This window comes from Balaenoptera ricei, chromosome 1, assembly GCF_028023285.1.
Source record: "Balaenoptera ricei isolate mBalRic1 chromosome 1, mBalRic1.hap2, whole genome shotgun sequence".
Lineage (NCBI taxonomy): Eukaryota > Metazoa > Chordata > Mammalia > Artiodactyla > Balaenopteridae > Balaenoptera > Balaenoptera ricei.
Genome location: NC_082639.1, coordinates 177,314,938 through 177,333,826, shown reverse-complemented (window position 1 = coordinate 177,333,826; position 18,889 = coordinate 177,314,938). Strand labels below are relative to the sequence as shown.

Genomic DNA, 18,889 nt, shown 5'->3' with positions numbered 1-18,889 from the left:
GATCAGGAATTCATGATAAAAGACACAAGAGTCCTGGAGCTCTGCTCTGATAAGCAAGAGGAGCTCCTCAGGTTTTGAAAGATTCTTCACCCCTCTTACTGCTAACTTCTCCTGTTTCCTTGGACTCCTATCAGTGTCACAAGTGAGGTCAGTTTTCAGGGCTCCGACTCAACACCATCAACTCCGATTAATAACAGAACTTCTGAATATGGTGCGAAGTGCTTCTTACCTTCTGACTCTCAGATTGCTGGACTTAGGCCAAACGGAGAGACAATTCCCTTATTAGTGAGTGACCTGCAGATGTATATTAAAAAATGACTCACATAAGAATGACATGAACATTCATAAACACAAAACCTAGTACAACGTGAGGTTTACAAAAGGTACGCGATTTTAAAAACTGCTGAATGAATGAAACCAGGAAGAGAAATGTTCCAAGTGCATCATGGTCGCTCCTGTGACAGAAAGGGAGCTGAGAATTTCTGTGGCTATTGATGATATTTTAAAAAGATTGTTAAACGTGTCACGTTCCTAGCACAAAAGGAAAAAGCAAAGAGCGGAATTCTTATTCCACGGCAATCCTTCCTTTACCACCTGATGTTCAGAAGGCGTTCAAGCTCAAGACTGTTTCCGATTGGCAGCCCTTTTTCAGGTGACTCCTCAAATGTCTACAAAAGAATTTCAAGTCTCTCCACACTTGGCCTTTCACAGGGTCCTCACCATAAAAGGAGAACTAAGTAATCTCTAAACAATGACCTATGGTTCCTTAAGATACTAGTAAACTCAGTCAAAAATATCACACCATTAGATATGCAAGGAGGAAAATCCTCAGAATTAAAAAAGACACGCACACAAAATGAGGCTTCCTGCAGCTGCTTCTGTCTCCTTACTTCTACTACTGAGCTACCTTTCACTTTTCTCTTTTGTGGCCTCCGTGGTGCCCTGTCTGTGGTTTTCTCAAACATTTACCAACATCCTGTAGTTACTGCTTTCCTGCCCCAGATGTTACCCACCTCAGAGGAAAAGCTATGTTGTCTACATAAATACCTCTTTTTGTAAAAAGAAAGAGTACCTGAGAGATAACGGCTGATGGACAACAGTGATTTACTAAATGTGTGATAAAGAAACGCTGAGTATGCATGATGTAAATGGAAATGGGACTTTGCACTAAAGAACAGAAAGGGGAATCATAAGGTGGGGAAAGCAGTGAGGGGTGGGATTTCAAAAGTGGGGTTAATATTATCATTTCTTTATGTTGGTAAGTTGGTATGGGAAAAATAAAAGGTGTTCATGCATGCTAATAGTCATTCATTCAACAATATATTGAAGGATTTTATACTTTTTCATGGTCTTGCATTTTATCACTTGGACCTAGGTTTAGCCAATAGTTTACTATGCTAAAGTTAGGTCTAAGTTGAATAAGAAATTTTTATCCCTCAAAACGAGTAGTTTGTATGTGTATTTGTATACACACATAACATGCAACTGTTACTTGTTATTCATGGATTCTGTACTTGCAAATTCAACTATTTGCTAAAATTTATTTGTAACACCAAAATCAATACTTCTGGTGCTTTAGCAGTCATTGGCAGACATGCACAGAGTGACAGAAATTTGAGTCCCCTGTAGCGCATGTTCTCAGCTGAGGTCTGACAAGGTGATGTCTGTCTTCTTGTTTCAGCTTTCATACTGTAAACAAGTGTCTTTTTCGAGGTCCATTCAGTGCTATGTTTTTTTGCATTTTTTTTCTTGTTTTTATCTTCATTGTTTAAAATAGCCTCCTAGTATCGTGCTGAACTGCTGTCTAGTGTTCCCCAGTGCACGAAGGTTGTGATGGGCTGTATAGAGAAAATATGTGCATTAGACAAGCTCCCTTCAGGAATAAGTTATAGTGCTGCTGGTCATGAGTTCAGTGTTAATGAATCAATAATATATATTAAATAAGGTGTCTTTAAACAGAAACACACATCAAATAAGGATATGAATTGATTAGTTAATGAAAATGTTGTGACCAGAGATTCTCAGGAACCTAACCTTGTATTTTTCCTGGGAGCAATTTTTCAGTATTTGCTACATTAGTATTCTTATCAACCTCATGGAACATAGCTATTACAAATAACAAGAATCAACTGTGTTCATTAACTAATAACCTATCTAGTCAAGATAAAAATCTGAAATGGTATATCAAAGTTTAAGCCAAAGGGTGATTCAAAAATTTGTCTAAAATATTTAAAAATTAAAAAAAAAAAAAAAGATTGGTCAACTTTCTTCTGTATATGTTCTTAGCTATTCGCTAATTTTTAATTACAGAATAAAAGTCTGGCTGGAAGCAACCAGTTACACTATAATCTAAAGCACAGATTTATAACATTACTTTAGTATTTCTCAAATTCTAGAAGGTGGAAAATGATCTTTACAAAATCGTATTTGGGGATAAACTATATCCTGATGCGACTTACTACTAGAAGCAGAATGTTACTGTAATCATTTTACATAGAAGGTATGAACCATTTGGGAAAGCAGAAAGTCTAAGTTTTACATTCTGAACAAAGACACTGCAGGTGCAACGTAGCCTAGTTAATTTCCAAAACTTTAGAAATAATGGTATATATTCTATTATTAATGTGAGAAATATATTTAAAGTGCAAATGGCTCTCATGGAAAAAGGCCAAGTTTACAAAAAATCATTAAACTGAATTCACATATTTTTCTTTAATTAGATTCATGTGTGTTACGAAATATAGTATAGCTTATAATGAAGTATTTGGCACTTTCCTTTTATAAGAAAAGGGAACTATGGTATGTGCAACCAACTCTGGACCTGCTGCCCAGCATAAGAAATAAGACATCACCAATACATAAAATAATGTTACCAATTACCACTACTAAGCACAGTCTCCTCTTTACCGACCTACCTACCTACCTACCTACCCCTCAGAAGAAATGATCCCTGTGGATTTGAGGCTTTTCATTCGCATATATTTAAAGGTATTTCTTACATATCATACTATTGACCCAGTTAAAAAATAACTCTTATAATCCACAATGAAAAAAAAAAAAAAGGCTTAACAAGGATGCAAAGCCTAAAACATACATGCTTTAAAACTTATCAAAATTTTAAGCCCTAAATTACCTTATCACACTGCAGAGACAGAACTAACACATTCAACAGACAAAGAAGATAGACTACTTATTTTATATGTAAAGTTAACCAAAATGAATATCAAGTTCTTGCTAAGTCAACTAATCATTGTGCTGCCATGCAACTAATAAAAAATTAAAAAAAAAACTCACTTAGAAATATAACATAAACTTGTAAGAAACCATTATCACCTTCTAAACTTCAAAAATAAAAATATTCTCTTGCTGGCTGATCTTGTTTAATACAAAGCAATTTTTTCAAGCGTATGTACTATTTTGGTACCTTAACTTTGCGAAAAACATATGTAAATGGTGAAGTCCTACAAACTAGTGAATTCTAGAGCCTTTCCATGGAGGTGACACGTGTGACTGAGGAAGGGGGCAGTAAGGGAGAACTCTGATGCTTATTGAGGATCACGTGGTCAGTGTATTAGCACCGGCACAATGAACTCCTTTTTAAATAACCTGGGATTTTATCCTTTCTCATAAAACTGATCTACTACCTTGAAGGGAGATAGTTAAATATTTGAAAGACTGAGTAACTTCCTTTTGGATTAGAATGTTCCTTACCTGGCCATGCTCTGTCCTAGCCCCAGGGCTAAACCAATGGCTGCAGAGGAAAGAGAAAAGGAGTTAGTAGGAAACTCACTAAAAGCACATGCTCTCACGTGATCAGTCTGCATGTGCTGTAAGAAATGTATCCGCCACCAGCAACAGAGCCTTAAAATATGCTGTATTTTACTGGATATTTCATGTAAATCTAGACTTACACCAATTTTGACAGAAATGTAAGAGTGCTCATAACCCAGTAATTTTCAGTTTAATAAGCAAACTCAGTTAGAATTACATTTCCATTTAATTATGTTAACATAAACTGCTGGGACTGTATTCATTTTATGAATCAATTCTGGTTATAAACTCTACAAATGCTATCATTTACCACAACTTAATTACAGCATCATTACAACAAATGATGACCTTTTGATTGTTGGAGTTTTAAAAAACATTAAAAATACAAGAATATTATATCCTCTGGCTTTGTCCCGAGCAACAATCACACAAAGCCCTTGATGTGAATTCTAAAGCATCAGCTGAAGGTACCTTGATCCCATTCCTTCCATGGGACTCTGGATTCTGGCTGAGAACAAATTCAACAACAACACTGGAGATATATAAGTCATGGCACAGTTGAAGCGTTCCGTTCTTGCACTGTGCCTCACCCTGCCTGGCCCACCCACACTGTTCCAGCTGCAACTTGGACTTTTAATAGTCTATCTGGTGATACCTTTTCAACAGGAGTTATCATTAGCTGTGTGCCCAGTCATCTGGCCAGTATTCTGCTTAAAAACTAACTGTAAACATCGAAGAGATCGAGAGAGACATTGTGGGAAATTAGCCAGTAAAAGCCCACAATCATAGGGAATGATACTAATATTATTATTAATGCTATCTATTTTTTCATGAATCATCATATTGAGTACGGATGTGTGCCAAGCACTCTTTAGACACATGATATGTATGTATTATTTCCCATCCTCACAAAAACCTTACAAGGTTATTCTCATGTTCCAGCTGCAGGAGTGATTGAGGCTCGGATGCTAGGTTATTTGCCCAAGGTGCTCAGCATACCATACCGCAAAGGACAAAGGGCTCACGTGGAAAGGGCACATTTCCTGGTTCCCTCCAACACTTCTACGCATTCTCCTCTGCGGTACTAAAACCTGGGAATAAACAGCCTCTGTATTAATATGCTCTTATTTTGTCTATACCCTTACTGGAACATTTCTCAAGCTCATAGACAGTGATACTCTTTGGCAGGTCAGATTCCATTTTTGCTGTGGGAATGGACACTTACTGCTATTTGTAAATGACATGTGGATTAATCACCAACTAGCAACTAACTATTTACTGCAGTTCCCTGACAACTTGACTGATAAATTTCCCCTCTGCTATGGATTGTACCATCTTTCTTTAAAGAAAAATATTTTTTAGAAAATCAAATGCATACACACAGTTAAAACAAAACAAATAAACAAAAAGTGTTTGTTTCATCTACCCTGACCCCTAAGCTCTGTTCAGAGAAACCACTGTCAACTCTTTCTGCCCTTTCTTTTGGTATTTAATGATGTATTTTTACAGAATATGGTTCTACTGATATTTTGTGATTGATTTTAGACATTAATAATTGACTTCCTATTATTGTAAATTTAGCTTTTATAACTCCCAAACCCCTATTTCCAGTTATAACACCATTTTTAGTTAATCAGTTGTGAATACAGATATTATGACTACATGAATACTTCGTGCTGCTGAATTTTTCTTTTTGTTTCTCCTGAAGTTGACAGTTAATTTGTTTCTCTTCCTTTGTTATTATTTCTATGTACTGGTGACCTTTTCCAGAGAAGTGTCCAGGAAGTGGTGTGGGAAGAATGTGGATTATAGTGTCATAGGTGGGTACAGAAGTGGGATGTGAGGAAGTAAAGTGGGCATAGTATAATCCACTCTTTCTACAAGTTAGGCTTTCAAAGTATGAGAGGGAGAGAGACAGAGCAGAAAAAAATGGAAAGAAGAGGTTTAAAAATGTAGTATATAATGAAAGAAGTTTTTGGAAGAAAAAAAAATGTTCCTTCCAATCAAAGACACAGGTGCTGGAATCAGCCTTGGACAGAAGAAAAATCTTTTCCTCTAATACTAACACAAAGGAAAGTGAAAGAAGGTATATTTGGATAAGTTCATCCAAATTTGTGACTAACAGCCTTACTTTGGAAAGTTGAAGAAAAGGTCAAATTCTTGGGGGTAGTGGGGAGGTGGGCAGCTTATAACAGGGGCTTGGTGACAAGACATAGAATAGCTTTGGGGGACACATAAAATGTTATGGAAGGTCATGCTAAAGCATTGCTGAAAGATCTATTGAAGTTCAAGATTATATATCTGTATAGCAACAAATCATATAATCTTTTTTAAAATTTTATCTTTAATTTTTTTTTAACATCTTTATTGATGATTGCTTTACGATGTTGTGTTAGTTTCTGCTGTATAACAAAGTGAATCAGCTATACGTATAATTATATCCCCATATCCCTTCCCTCTTGCGTCTCTTTCGCACCTTCCCCATCCCACCCCCTCTAGGTGGTCACAAAGCACAGAGCTGATCTCCCTGTGCTATGCGGCTGCTTCCCACTAGCTATCTAGTTTACGTTTGGTAGTGTATATATGTCCATGCCACTCTCTCACTTCGTCCCAGCTTCCCCTTCCCCTTCCCTGTGTCCTCAAGTCCATTCTCTACGTCTACGTCTTTATTCCTGTCCTGCCCCTAGGTTCTTCATGACCTTTTTTTTTTTTTTAATTCCATATATATGTGTTAGCATATGGTATTTGTTTTCCTCTTTTTGACTTACTTCACTCTGTATGATCTTATTCAGCAGTGCTCAGCAGAGGAGCAGTGGATGTGGGTAGCTGGACAGATTGATCCAAGGTTAGGAGTTCATGGAGCAGGATGGTAGGCAGAATTCTAAGAGGACCCCCAGTGATCCACACCCTTGTACAACTTGCTCTCTTTGAATGTAGGAACGACCTGTGAATATGATGGGATAGTCACCCCTACAATTAGGTTGTGTTTTATGGCACAACTGGCTTTAAGAAGGGGAGATTATTCTTGGTGGGCTTAAGCTAAGCAGGTGATTCTTTGAAGGGACTGAACTCTTCCTGGTGAAAGGGATTCAAAGTATGAGAGTTTCAACTGGAGAACCCAACATTTATTGAGCTTTACTGAAAGACAGGCAGTGTTCTCATTTAATCTTTAAAGAATCCCTCGAGATAGGTACTACCCCCATTTTGCAAATGAAGAAACAGGCTCAGAGAGGTTGAGTGATTTGCCAGAGATTTCATAACAAAGTAGCAGAGCTGGAATTCAAACCTGTATATTCAATTCCAAAGCTCATGTTCCTTTTAACTATTATACATATTGTCACCAATTAGAGTAGCACAAGTTGAGGCAGAAAGAAAGACTGGCACAGGTACCTGTCTAACTCACCCTGTCAGGTTTAGATGTTTCCCTGTCTAAACTTTCAATATCTTTGCACATGTCTCCATTAAAGCAGTTATATTCATATACTGTAGGTGTTTATTTATCCTGATAAAAAAAATTAGAGGTCCTTAAGAAAGGGATACTGATCATAATTGTAGTAACAGAACAGTAATAGTAGCTGGAAGAAAATGTAGTGGTAGTAATAATAGAAGTAGCAGTAAAAACACTCCCACAACTCGGTATCTCAGTAAATGTTAGATATCTACTGGGAACCATGGTAACGGTCATATGTAGATTATCTCATTCAAACCTCACACCTTAGGGAAGAGTGCTATTGCTATTCAAGGTCACAAAGCTAGCAGGCACTGGAGTCAAGATTGGGACCGAGGCTGTCTGATTCCACACCCTGGATTTTTAACCACCATTCTCTTTCATTGCCTTCAGTTATCGTAATTTGGGGGAGGGGAATTTTTCTCTTTTGCTCCGTTTTCTTTTTTTCTCTTTTTTAATGTACTCATGGAATGTAAAGGTTACTTAATAACTTTTTAGTGAAAACCTGAACAAATCAGGAAATCTAGAGAAAGTAGTGTCCTTGAAAGCCAAAGAGTCAAATTTATGTAAAGACAGCAGAGGAAAAAAGGGTGTGAAAGAGGATGAAGTTGTAGAGGCATTTATTTACACTGGAGCCAAGATTCCCAAGGGGACTTACGAGGGAGGGCGCTAACAGTGAAACGCACACCTGGGAGGAGGGGACACGGAAGAGTCTGAAATTGATCAATTGCCAGGGATGGCTAGACCTAGAGACAGAGCTGGATGGCTTGTCTGTTCTCAAGATTCCGAGGGGCTGCATGTGGTTTCTGGGCTCACTTCTCCCTCTAGGATACAGATGCAGTTTGGGGATGTCTAAGAACTGAGCCTGACGCACATTATTTCATTTAATCCTCACCTGCCCTGTTGATAATGGGAATAGCCATCACCTATGGAGCCCTCGCTATAGCGTTCTTTTTTAGCAGAGCAATGTGGTCGATAACTGTGGAGTAGAAGGGAGTTTTTTGTTTTCCTTTTAAGTAAGAAGTAGATAATAAAGCTTTAGGGAACAAGGTTTTTTGAACTAAAATCTCCGCAGACGCAGAGTTCCACACTGATTCCTTCTCACTGTTCCTTAATCCCTTGCCCTCACGCACGGTGCTGAACTACAAGTAGCAGAAATGTACAGGATTTCATGAGAAGTGAAATGATATTACAGCTATGCAAAAGGACAAAACCAACCTCAGAATTCTTAACTGAGGTCTCCTAAAGAAGTGCTTTTCAAAAGGAAAGAGCTACAGCAGTTTATAACACAGATTTTGGTTTTTAGAGTTTCTATTTTTTATAGAGTTTCTATTTTTTGACTCAGAAGCATAATTTTATATTAACTTAGTGTGTCCTGTACACATAATGCTCTAAACTTGTGCTCTCTAATATGGTAGCTACTAGTCATATATGGCTATTTAAATGAATATTAAAAATTAAGTCCCTCAGTTGCATTAGCCACATTTCAAGTGCCCTAGACATACATGGTTAGCAGTTACCATAATCAGCAGTGCAGATACAGAACATTTCCATTACTGTGAAAAGTTCTATTGGACACCACTAGTTTACAGATTATCACTGAAAATTCGAATTAACTTTGGAAATGGAATATAATCTTCTACACTGAACATCTTCCTTGTGAACCATAACTGTTTTATTCAAGAGACTTGTAAGTATGAAGAAGTATATAACAGAAAGGGGGAGGGGGCGGGTTGAGGAATGGGGAAGTAGAAATGTCTGTTAAACTCCTAACTCAATATTCTATAATAGGGTTTCATGGATCAAGGCATGGGAATAAAAATTAAGGTGAGAGGATAGCGTATTAAGAAGAAGCCATATGCTAGGTAAGAACTAGATCTTGGTAACAACTACAACTGAGGATGCCAAAAGACTAAGGCACATGTGTCAATGTAGAAGACGTTGACAGGGAGTTCCACATGACCTTCAGTACCTAGGATGATACGTGAATTTTGATATTCTTGGTTCTGTCTCTGCCTGTGGTTCTCAAAGTGTTGTCTTCAAAGTGTATTCTATGCAGCCCTGGGCGGGAGTGAGGAGGTCCCTGGAACACTGAACTAGCAGTCACTGTATTCCTCACTGCCATGAACTTGCAGGGGGAAAACAAAAAAGCCAGTTTCACTTAAGAATATTCTTGACATAGCAGTAAACATTTTTTATTAAATCTCAACTCTGGAATATACTTAAGAAAATTATTCGTGGTGAAATGGGCAGTACACATAAAGAATTTCAGATGCATAGTGAAGTACAACAGTTATCTCAAGAAAAGCACTTGTGAGATTGTGGGAGATGCAAACAGAACAAAGCCACTGTTTTCATGGAGCACTATTTTTAACTTGAAAGAATGACTAATAAACTACGATTATCTATACTTGACTATTTGGAAGACATTTTCTTGAAAATGAAACAACTTGAGCCTCTAAAGTTAAGGAAAACAACTACTTGTGACTCATGATAAACTTCAAGCTTTCTAGCAAAAACCAGAGTCAGACTTTTAGAAAACTTGTAAATGCCACCATGAACTTGACAGTTTCCAAATACTTAAAGTCTGCTGTGGTGATATTAGTGCATGTGAGTTCTTCCAAATGACCAACATATGATTTACTGAATCATGATGTGCAAGTGATCCATTCAGAATTCAAGACCAATAGATTTTAATGTCATTGAGAAAAAAAAAGCTCATTGATATGTTTTCAGATTATAATTAACCTTTGAGGAAAAAAAAAAAAAAGAAAAAAAACCTCTGTGTTTTGGTGCAGTATCAAAGAATATCCACAATGCTTTGAAAAGGCTATTAAAATACTTCTTCCTTTTCCAACTACACATCTGTGTGAGGCTGGATTTTCTTCATATGCTTCAAATTGAAAGCAGAAGCAGCTACGAGAATCTAGCTTCTGTTAGGCCAGACATTAAAGTGATTTGCTAAAACGATGACATGTTTTCACTAATTTTTTAGAGGAAAAGGTAGTCATTTTTCAAAAAATATGCTATCTGTGTTAACATGTAATGGGCTTACTATATTTCTTAATGAATACATAAACACCTCATATATTCTTCTTTTTGCTACAAACCAAATCTTCATCTAGTGGCAGCATCAACCTTCTAATGGACAACTAAAACTCAACTTGGGCACCTTTCTCTCTCATATTCAAACCATCAGCAAGTCCATAAGCATCTCTTAAATCCACTCACTTCTCAACATTTCCGGCACCACCTGAGCCCAAGCTATCAAATTTTACCTGGAAAGTTGCAACTTTCCTTGCACCTACTAACTTTAATCCATTTATCATACTGCAGGCCTAGAGTGATCATTTCGAAGTTCAATTCTGAATTTTTAGTTATTCATACCCTTACCCTCAAGAAAACACATAAACAAAAGCAAACCAAAGTCTTAAGTGGCTTTCCACTCCTCTTAGGAGAAAGAATCCTAATGCATCCTGCAAGGCTCAGCATCATCTGGTCCCTGCCCACATTTCTCCAGTCTCATCACTTTCCTCTCACCTCTTCCCTCACATTCTGTCACTTGTTTTAACCTTTGTTTAGTTCCTTGATTACAGAAAGTGGTATTCTCTCTGCCCGAAATGCTCTTCTTGCCATTCCTTAGTTCCTAGAGATTTCATCTCAAGCTTGTTGTCCTAAAAAGTCTTCTCCATCTCCATGTCTACTTCAAATTTTTTTTAAAGTTCTCCTTTAGGGTACTTAGCACAATATACAGTAACGTCTCTTGAGCATTTATAAATAATAATAATCATAAATAATTTATGGGTCAGTCTATAATTATACATTTATGGGTGTGCTTACTGATTAATGTCTATTATCTCTATTAGGTTGTACCATGAGAACAGCGATGATGTCTATCTTATTCACTACTGTATACTTAGTGTCTAACACACAGTAGGTCCTCATAAATATTTTCAGAATGAATGGATAAATGAATGACTTGAGATTCAGGGCAGAGTTTTATTAACTAAAGACACCATGTTATTCTATATGAAAACAGAAGAATAAGAGCACTGAGCTATGCGGTCTTTAAGATTCTTTCGGGTTCTGATATTCTGTGGAGCAGATGACCGGGATGTGAAGATATTCCTCATTCTCTACCTTTTCTATGAAACAAAAAGTCGATTCTAAAAGTACCTCAAGAAGCCCTTCTAAAACTTGGCCTTTATTTCATTAAACTACAAGTGTAAATCCAGGAAGTTCAGGTTGGCATGGCTGCTAAATCATGGGTTTTAGAATCAGAAAGATCTAGGTTTGGACACAGGTTCTGGCACTTACTGGCTAGGTGAAGTCGTTGAGAGTATTGGGTTCTTCCTCATCTATAAAATAAAATAAATCCCTCTGTTCTTACAGTATGGGGAGCCTTACACAAGACAGAGAACCCAGCACATAGTGGGTGTTTAAAATAAGTATTAATTTTCTCCCCCATAGTACACAGTGAATAAAGTAATATGTGAGCTTTTATTCTATGAGTTTTTGCAATAACTACCTATTTATCCCTAAATGTCAGTAGAGACACCAATATTCATGGGTAATGTCTATAGGATCCCCCAACAGGTTTAATGTGTTATCAAATACGTAATAAATGCTTAATACATTGGTTTCTTTAATTGACTTTTGGTTGAGTGGAATAGGGTGTGTGACTTCAGAAAAGTCAAGTTCTCTATAAAATGGGGGTATAACACCAACTATGTATGCTTCAGAGAGCTAATAAAAACAATGAAGAGAGTGGTGCATATGACAATGTTCTGAAAAGTAAAACACACTCTACAATATAAAGCATCATCATCAGCATCATCAGCATCATCTTGAAATGTCTGATGCCCAGTTTAACAATCTTTCTGTATTTCACATAAGTACTTTGTAAAAATGTCATATATAAGAAAGGACTGTTATTATCCTTACTCTATAATTAAAATTAAGAAATACGTAAGCTCAATGACTTACCCAAGGGAATCACAGTAAATCAGAGGAGGAATTGATCCAGTCTATCTTATTTATCTCAATCTAAAGTTGAAGTTACTTTCACCATAAAGAAATAGATGCTAAATTTCAAAGTGTAAAAGTATTCCCAATAACCATAACCTTTCATCCGGGCAAATCTTGCTTTAAGCAAACTTTATATTTACACAAAAGATAAAATAAAGGGTGAATATTTGCTTTATAAAGGAATTCATCATAGGCGTATAAGTAGTTATCCATGGGCATTTAAAGTAAGTTTTGATCTACATACAATTCCTCAGGTAAATTTCCTAGACTTTCAAATGAAATAAATGCAAAATATAAATATCAATGTAAAAATCAATTAATAAATATTTGATCAATTTAAAAACAAGTATCTCATAAATGATTGGAAAAATGTTGGAAAGGAAAAAATTCTGGACCATTTAAGGTCAATACATAAAGGCATAAAGGGAGGTGGAGTGAATAAAAAGTAACCCCATTTGATGCCTTTAATATTTTTATTTTTTTATAAATTTATTTATTTTATTTATTTACTTTTGGCTGCGTTGGGTCTTCGTTGTTGCATGAGGGCTTTCTCTAGTTGCGGCGAGCGGGGGCTACTCTTCACTGTGGTGCGCGGGCTTCTCATTGCAGTGGCTTCTCTTGTTGTGGAGCACGGGCTCTAGGTGCGTGGACTTCAGTAGTTGTGGCACATGGGCTCAGTAGTTGTGGCGCATGGGCTTAGTTGCTCCGCGGCATGTGGGATCTTCCCGGACCAGGGCTCGAACCTGTGTCCCCTGCATTGGCAGGCGGATTCTTAACCACTGCGCCACCAGGGAAGCCCCAATATTTTTTAAAACTACGTAGTCATATATTAATTTTAGTTTGCAGATTTTAATCTTTGTATTTTCAAAAAGTCAACAGAATAATTAAATGTGAGTTTCAAAACTTAACATGTTATTTTTACTCAGAAATTAGATACTAATTTCTCTGCTTTAGTTGGATTGAGGTTCTTGTCACATTTTGTGTACCTCTCTATGGTTATTTTAATGAATATTTCATTTATTTGTATTATATTTCCCATTAAAAGAAACCTATCATATATTAACAATTGGACTTTAAGAAGTACATGTTCCAAGGAAATAATTATCAGATGGAATATAAAACAATTAGTACAGTGAAAATAATCACATTTTCATAATTACGACACTCTATAAGGCTTCTCAATATCTGTACAGAGCACGTGTTAGTCTACCTTTAAAACCAAGACTCCATAATCTAACTTGTGCTCAGCAAAGTTGGCTGGTCACCAAATTTCTACAAGTAATTTTATTTTATAATTGAAATTATTGTAAAATATTTTCTTTAGAGAAACTCTTCACATTTTAATGACCTACTTCCGCTTTCTCATATACTGCACTGAAAACTTTCAGTGAGGTGAGTTTTTCCACACTGAGCACCATGCTGGGTATTGCTCTAATGACTCTAAAACCGTCCTTTTCCATCCCTCAGCTCAGCAGTTCTGTTTCTTCGATTAGACTTTTCCAAGCTGCCCTACACTAAACTTTACTAACCATGAGACCATAGGAGCTGAAAATTCCTAAATATTATTGCATTAGAACCTGTAAAATATTTCCCCTTATTTATTAAAAATAAAATTCTTGAAATTCTACGAAGTAAAATTATTTTAAGTATTCCTATATCAGATTATTATTTGTAGTTGATCTTCCAAAGCAAAACAAATATTGACTTAGAGGAATCATCCACTGAAAGTAGTAGCTGTTGCCTACTATCCAACTAGAAGTTTCTAAATATTTAGTAATTGAATGACTATTTTAGCCATTCTTACAGTTCTGCATTCTGAGATAAGTGCAGCAAGGATTACACAAAACCACAGTTCATCTACGCTTTCCCTATACTCTTGTGCAAGTATCAGGAAGGGGAGGGGGGTCTTCTCCTCATCACTAGCCAGTAGTGGAACTTGATAACCTGGACCCCAGAGCCAGTGATTTTTGATGTGTGCATTGTATTGTATATTATGGGAAATTTAAGAACAAGAAAAAGCTTCCACCCTTGGCAAATTCATGGTTCATTAGAGGAATAAGGTATGCATATAATAACTATAGTCTAGAGAATAACGTGACAAATACTATAATCAAGTAGAAATAAAGACCCAAAGGGAGAATATAGAAGGTATCGAGAATTGCTGGTTGAAATTTGGGGGAAAAAAACAAAGATTCCTTAAAGGAGGTTGTAACAGATACTGTTATTGCCTCCTCAATAGTTGTGCAACTAACTGTCTACTTCCAGACTTCCAGTTATGTGAGTACACTAAACAGCTCTCTGTTTAAACCATTATTTGTAGGATATTCCGTTATTTTTTCCTGATTGGAGTCTACACAAGAGTGGTCTTCAACCATTTTTGAGCACATATTGCCTGAAACAGTTATGAAGATATCCTCCCTTTGCATATTTTTATGTAGACATCTAAAATTTTCAACATAATTTAAATATTTGCAAAGGATTCATTTTCTATTAATTTTATATATTGATATTTCAAAGTAAAATAAACTGCACCACTCTTTTGAATATACACACTGGAATCTAAATATCATTGTGCTTTTATATTAGCCATCGATCTATTAAAAATAGATCAGGACAGGCACGTCTTTAAAAGTTGAAAATTTTACATGGCTTATTTTTCTCCTTGAATCCTTTCAATTTACAATTCACTCATTCACAGAAGTTTATCCTAATGTAATATAATTTTATACTTGAAAGCCTTTTATTAGTTATTCTATTATAGTCTTCTTCAACAAAAATGTGTGTGTATATCTATATAACATACATACATATGTATATAAATACACATATAACATTTCCTTAAGGATCTGTGACTATAAAACTAGAGTAAAAATTATTTTGAAAAGTTTATAAGTTAGTCAATGCTAATAATTGTTAGTTGATAACCATTAGTTACTTAAGATCTGAAATAGTTTTCATTAGTACTCAACTAAATCAACATAAATACATTTTGATAATACTAAACATAAAAATAATATTTTATTAGAAAGCTATCATTAACAAGTTTCCCCCCCAAATTAGTTCTTATATCCATTGATGAATATTACCGTTAGCATCAATTCTACTGTTATTTTTAACAATTTGAGTGCTCAGAACCCTTGTTCACACAAATTGATAAATGGAAATAAAAGGAATTTGGTTAGAACCAACACTTGATTATTGAACTCCTTCAGAGTTTTATGCCAAAAAATATCACACACAATGATTTCAAGATTAAGCGGTATTTTTAATAATCTACCAGATGCTGAAAACAAAGAATTAGTAACTACCTAAATTGCATAAAGCTTTGTGACTTAGTCATTTGATTTAATCTGTCAACGTCAATATCAGTACAATGTGAACGACCCCCTGTTTGGAACCCAAGAGGATTTTACACTATAGGGAAATGTGCCAAGATAAGATCAGAACTGAGAGGGCATCTTTTTTTCTAAAGTGGAAGAAAGGCAATTTTAAGACTGCCACCTGAGGGAAGGGCCCCCAAAGCACCCAGCTCTGAGACTCAAAGGACTGCAAAGACAGAAGCAGTTCTTAATGGGCACGTGAGCACTCTCTGTGGCTATCCCTCAAGGTTCAGCCCAGAGGGAGCAGGATGTTTGCCTAGAAACGTCCATCTCCCAGTCTTTTCCTGGAAGGCAAAGGTTTGATGGCAAACCTTACAAGCTGCCGTCTGAGGTTCTAGAGTCTAACTGAGGATGCATCCAGGGGCTGGCTGCGATCCTCCTCAGAGTCCAGTGGGCTGGGGGCACTTCCCCCGCCTTCTCACTCCTGCTCGCTGGAACAATAAAACCAGGCTGCTGGCTTGTACACATGTCTGGTGCCCCAGCTTTTGCAGCTGCCACCTGAGGGACAGGCCCTGGATCTCCTGGCTCTGACAGCCAGTGGAGCTTGCATTCACTAGTCCCACAGGACTACAGCAAACAAAGAAGCAGTTTTTAAACAGACACAGGAACAATGCCCCCTCATGGCAATACACCTAAGCTCAGTGTAGAGGGAGCAGGCAAAACACCCATCTTTGTTCTCCCTGGAAGGGGCTTAACTACATACTTTCCCAGCTGTTACAACTGATCACATAAAAATACTAAGGATCACAGGAAACTACTATAAGCAATTATATTCCAACAAATCAGATAACCTAGAAGAAATGAATAAATTCCTAGAAACATAAAATTTACCAAAACTGAAATCATGAAGAAACAGAAAATCTAAAAAGACCAATTACTAGGAAGCAGATTGAACCAGTAATCAAAAACTATCCAAAAAAAAAAAAAAGAAGTCCAGGACCAGATCACTTCACTGGTGAATTCCATGACATATTTAAAGAAAAATTAATACCAATCCTTCTCAAAGTCTTCCAAAAAATCAAAGAGGAGGGAACACTTTCAAACACATTTTACGAGGCCAGCATTATATCCTGATACCAAAGCCAGAGAAGGATTCTACAAGAAAAGAAAATTACAGGCTAATATTCCCGATGAACATAGAAAAATCTTCAACAAAGTATTAGCAAAACAAATTCAACAGAGTCATACACAATGATCAAGTGGGATTTATTCCAGGGATGCAAGGATAGTTCAACAGCTGCTAATTAATAAATGTGATACATCAAATTAACCAAATGAAGGATAAAAGTCATATGATCATCTTAATAGATGCATAAAAAGCAAATGATAAAGTTCAACATCTTTTCATGATAAAAACTCTCAACAAATAGAAGGAATGAATGTACCTCAACATGGTAAAGGCCATATATGACAAGCCCACAGCTAACATCATAGTCAATGGTAAAAAGCTGAAAGCTTTTCCTCTTAGATTAGGAAAAGGACAAGGATGGCTACTACTCTTGCCACTTCTATTCAACAGATATTGGAGGTCCTAGCCAGAGAAATTAGGCAAGAAAAAGAAAGTAAAAACATCCATACCAGAAAGGAAGAAGTAAAATTGTCTCTATTTGCAGATGACCTGATAGTACACATAGAAAATCCTAAAGACTCCACCAAAAAGCTATTAGAACAAATGAACAAGTTCAGTAAAGCTATAGGACACAAAATCAATATACATAAGTTGGTTGTGTTTGGATACACTAACAACAAAATATCACAAAGAGAAGTTATGAAAACAATCCCATATACAATAGCATCAAAAATAATAAAATATTTAGGAATAAACTTAACCAAAGAGGTGAAACATCTATACACCGAAAACTATAAAACACTGATGGGGGCTTCCCTTGTGGCGCAGTGGTTGAGAATCTGCCTGCTTAATGCAGGGAACACGGGTTCGAGCCCTGGTCTGGGAGGATCCCACATGCCGTGGAGCAACTAGGCCCGTGAGCCACAACTACTGAGCCTGCGCGTCTGGAGCCTGTGCTCGGCAACAAGAGAGGCCGCGATAGTGAGAGGTCCGCGCACCGTGATGAAGAGTGGCCCCCGCTTGTCGCAACTAGAGAAAGCCCTCGCACAGAAACGAAGACTCAATACAGCCAAAAACAAATAAATAAATAAATAAATTTAAAAAAAAAAAACACTAATGGAAGAAGACACAAATAAATGGAAAGAGATTTTGTATTCATGAATAGGAACAATTAATATTGCTAAAATATCTATACTATGCACAGATATCCATACAATCCACAGAGTGAAGGGAATCATAAAAATTCCAATGTCATTTTTCACAGAAATAGAAAACATATCCTAAAATTTGTATGGAGCCATAAAAAACCCTAAATAGCCAAAGTAACCTTGATAAAGAAGAGCAAACCTGGAGCTATCACACTTCCTGATTTCAAACTATCTTCAAAAAATACATACTAAATATATATATATATATATATATATATATATATATATATATATATATTATATTATAGCAATCAAAAAAGTATGGTATTGGTTAAAAACAGACACATAGATCAATGGAAAAAAATAGAGAGCCCAGAAATAAACCCATGCATATATGGTCAATTAATATACACACACAGAATGGAGTATTATTCAGCCTTAAAAGGAAGGAAATCCTGCCATTTGTGACAACATGGATGAACCTGGAGGGCATTATGCTAGGTGAAGTAAGCCAGACAGAAAAAGATAAATAGTGCTGATATCATTTATATGTGGAATCTTAAAAAAAAAAAAAAAAGGTTGAACTTCTAGAAACAGAGTAGAATCGTGGTTGACAGGGGCTGAGGTGGGGAGTGGGGTGGAGGAGCTAGGGAGAGGCTGATGAAAGGGCACAAACTTTCAGTTATAAGGTGAATAAAGCCTGAGGATCTAATGTACATTAATGACAACTATAATTAACAATATTGTATTGTATTCTTGAAAGTTAAGAGAGTAGATCTTAAATATTCTCACCAAAAAAAAAAAAAAGAAAGTAAATATGTGAGATGATGAATGTGTTAATTCGATGGTGGGAATCTTTTTACAACGTGTGTGTGTATATGTATATAAATATACAGAAAATTATCATGTTGCACACTTTAAATATTCTACAAGTTTTTATTTGTCAATTATACCTCAATAAAACTGAAGGGAAAAAAAAAAAAAAGAAATGAGTTGCAAAAACTGTGCAGCACCCTGGAAGGGCATCTGAGGTAATGAACGTATC

At 36.3% G+C, this 18,889-nt stretch overlaps 1 protein-coding gene across 2 annotated transcripts in view; it reads right to left on the bottom strand.

Moving 5' to 3' along the window:
* The window catches only part of GPATCH2 (G-patch domain containing 2), a 166,344-nt gene that overhangs the window by 47,945 nt on the left and 99,510 nt on the right, over window positions 1–18,889 (bottom strand). For both annotated transcript variants that reach the window (XM_059942411.1, XM_059942418.1), the window contains exon 7: window positions 3,712–3,751. In XM_059942411.1, coding sequence (XP_059798394.1) covers window positions 3,712–3,751 — 40 coding nt within the window. The remainder of the gene's footprint in view (window positions 1–3,711; window positions 3,752–18,889) is intronic.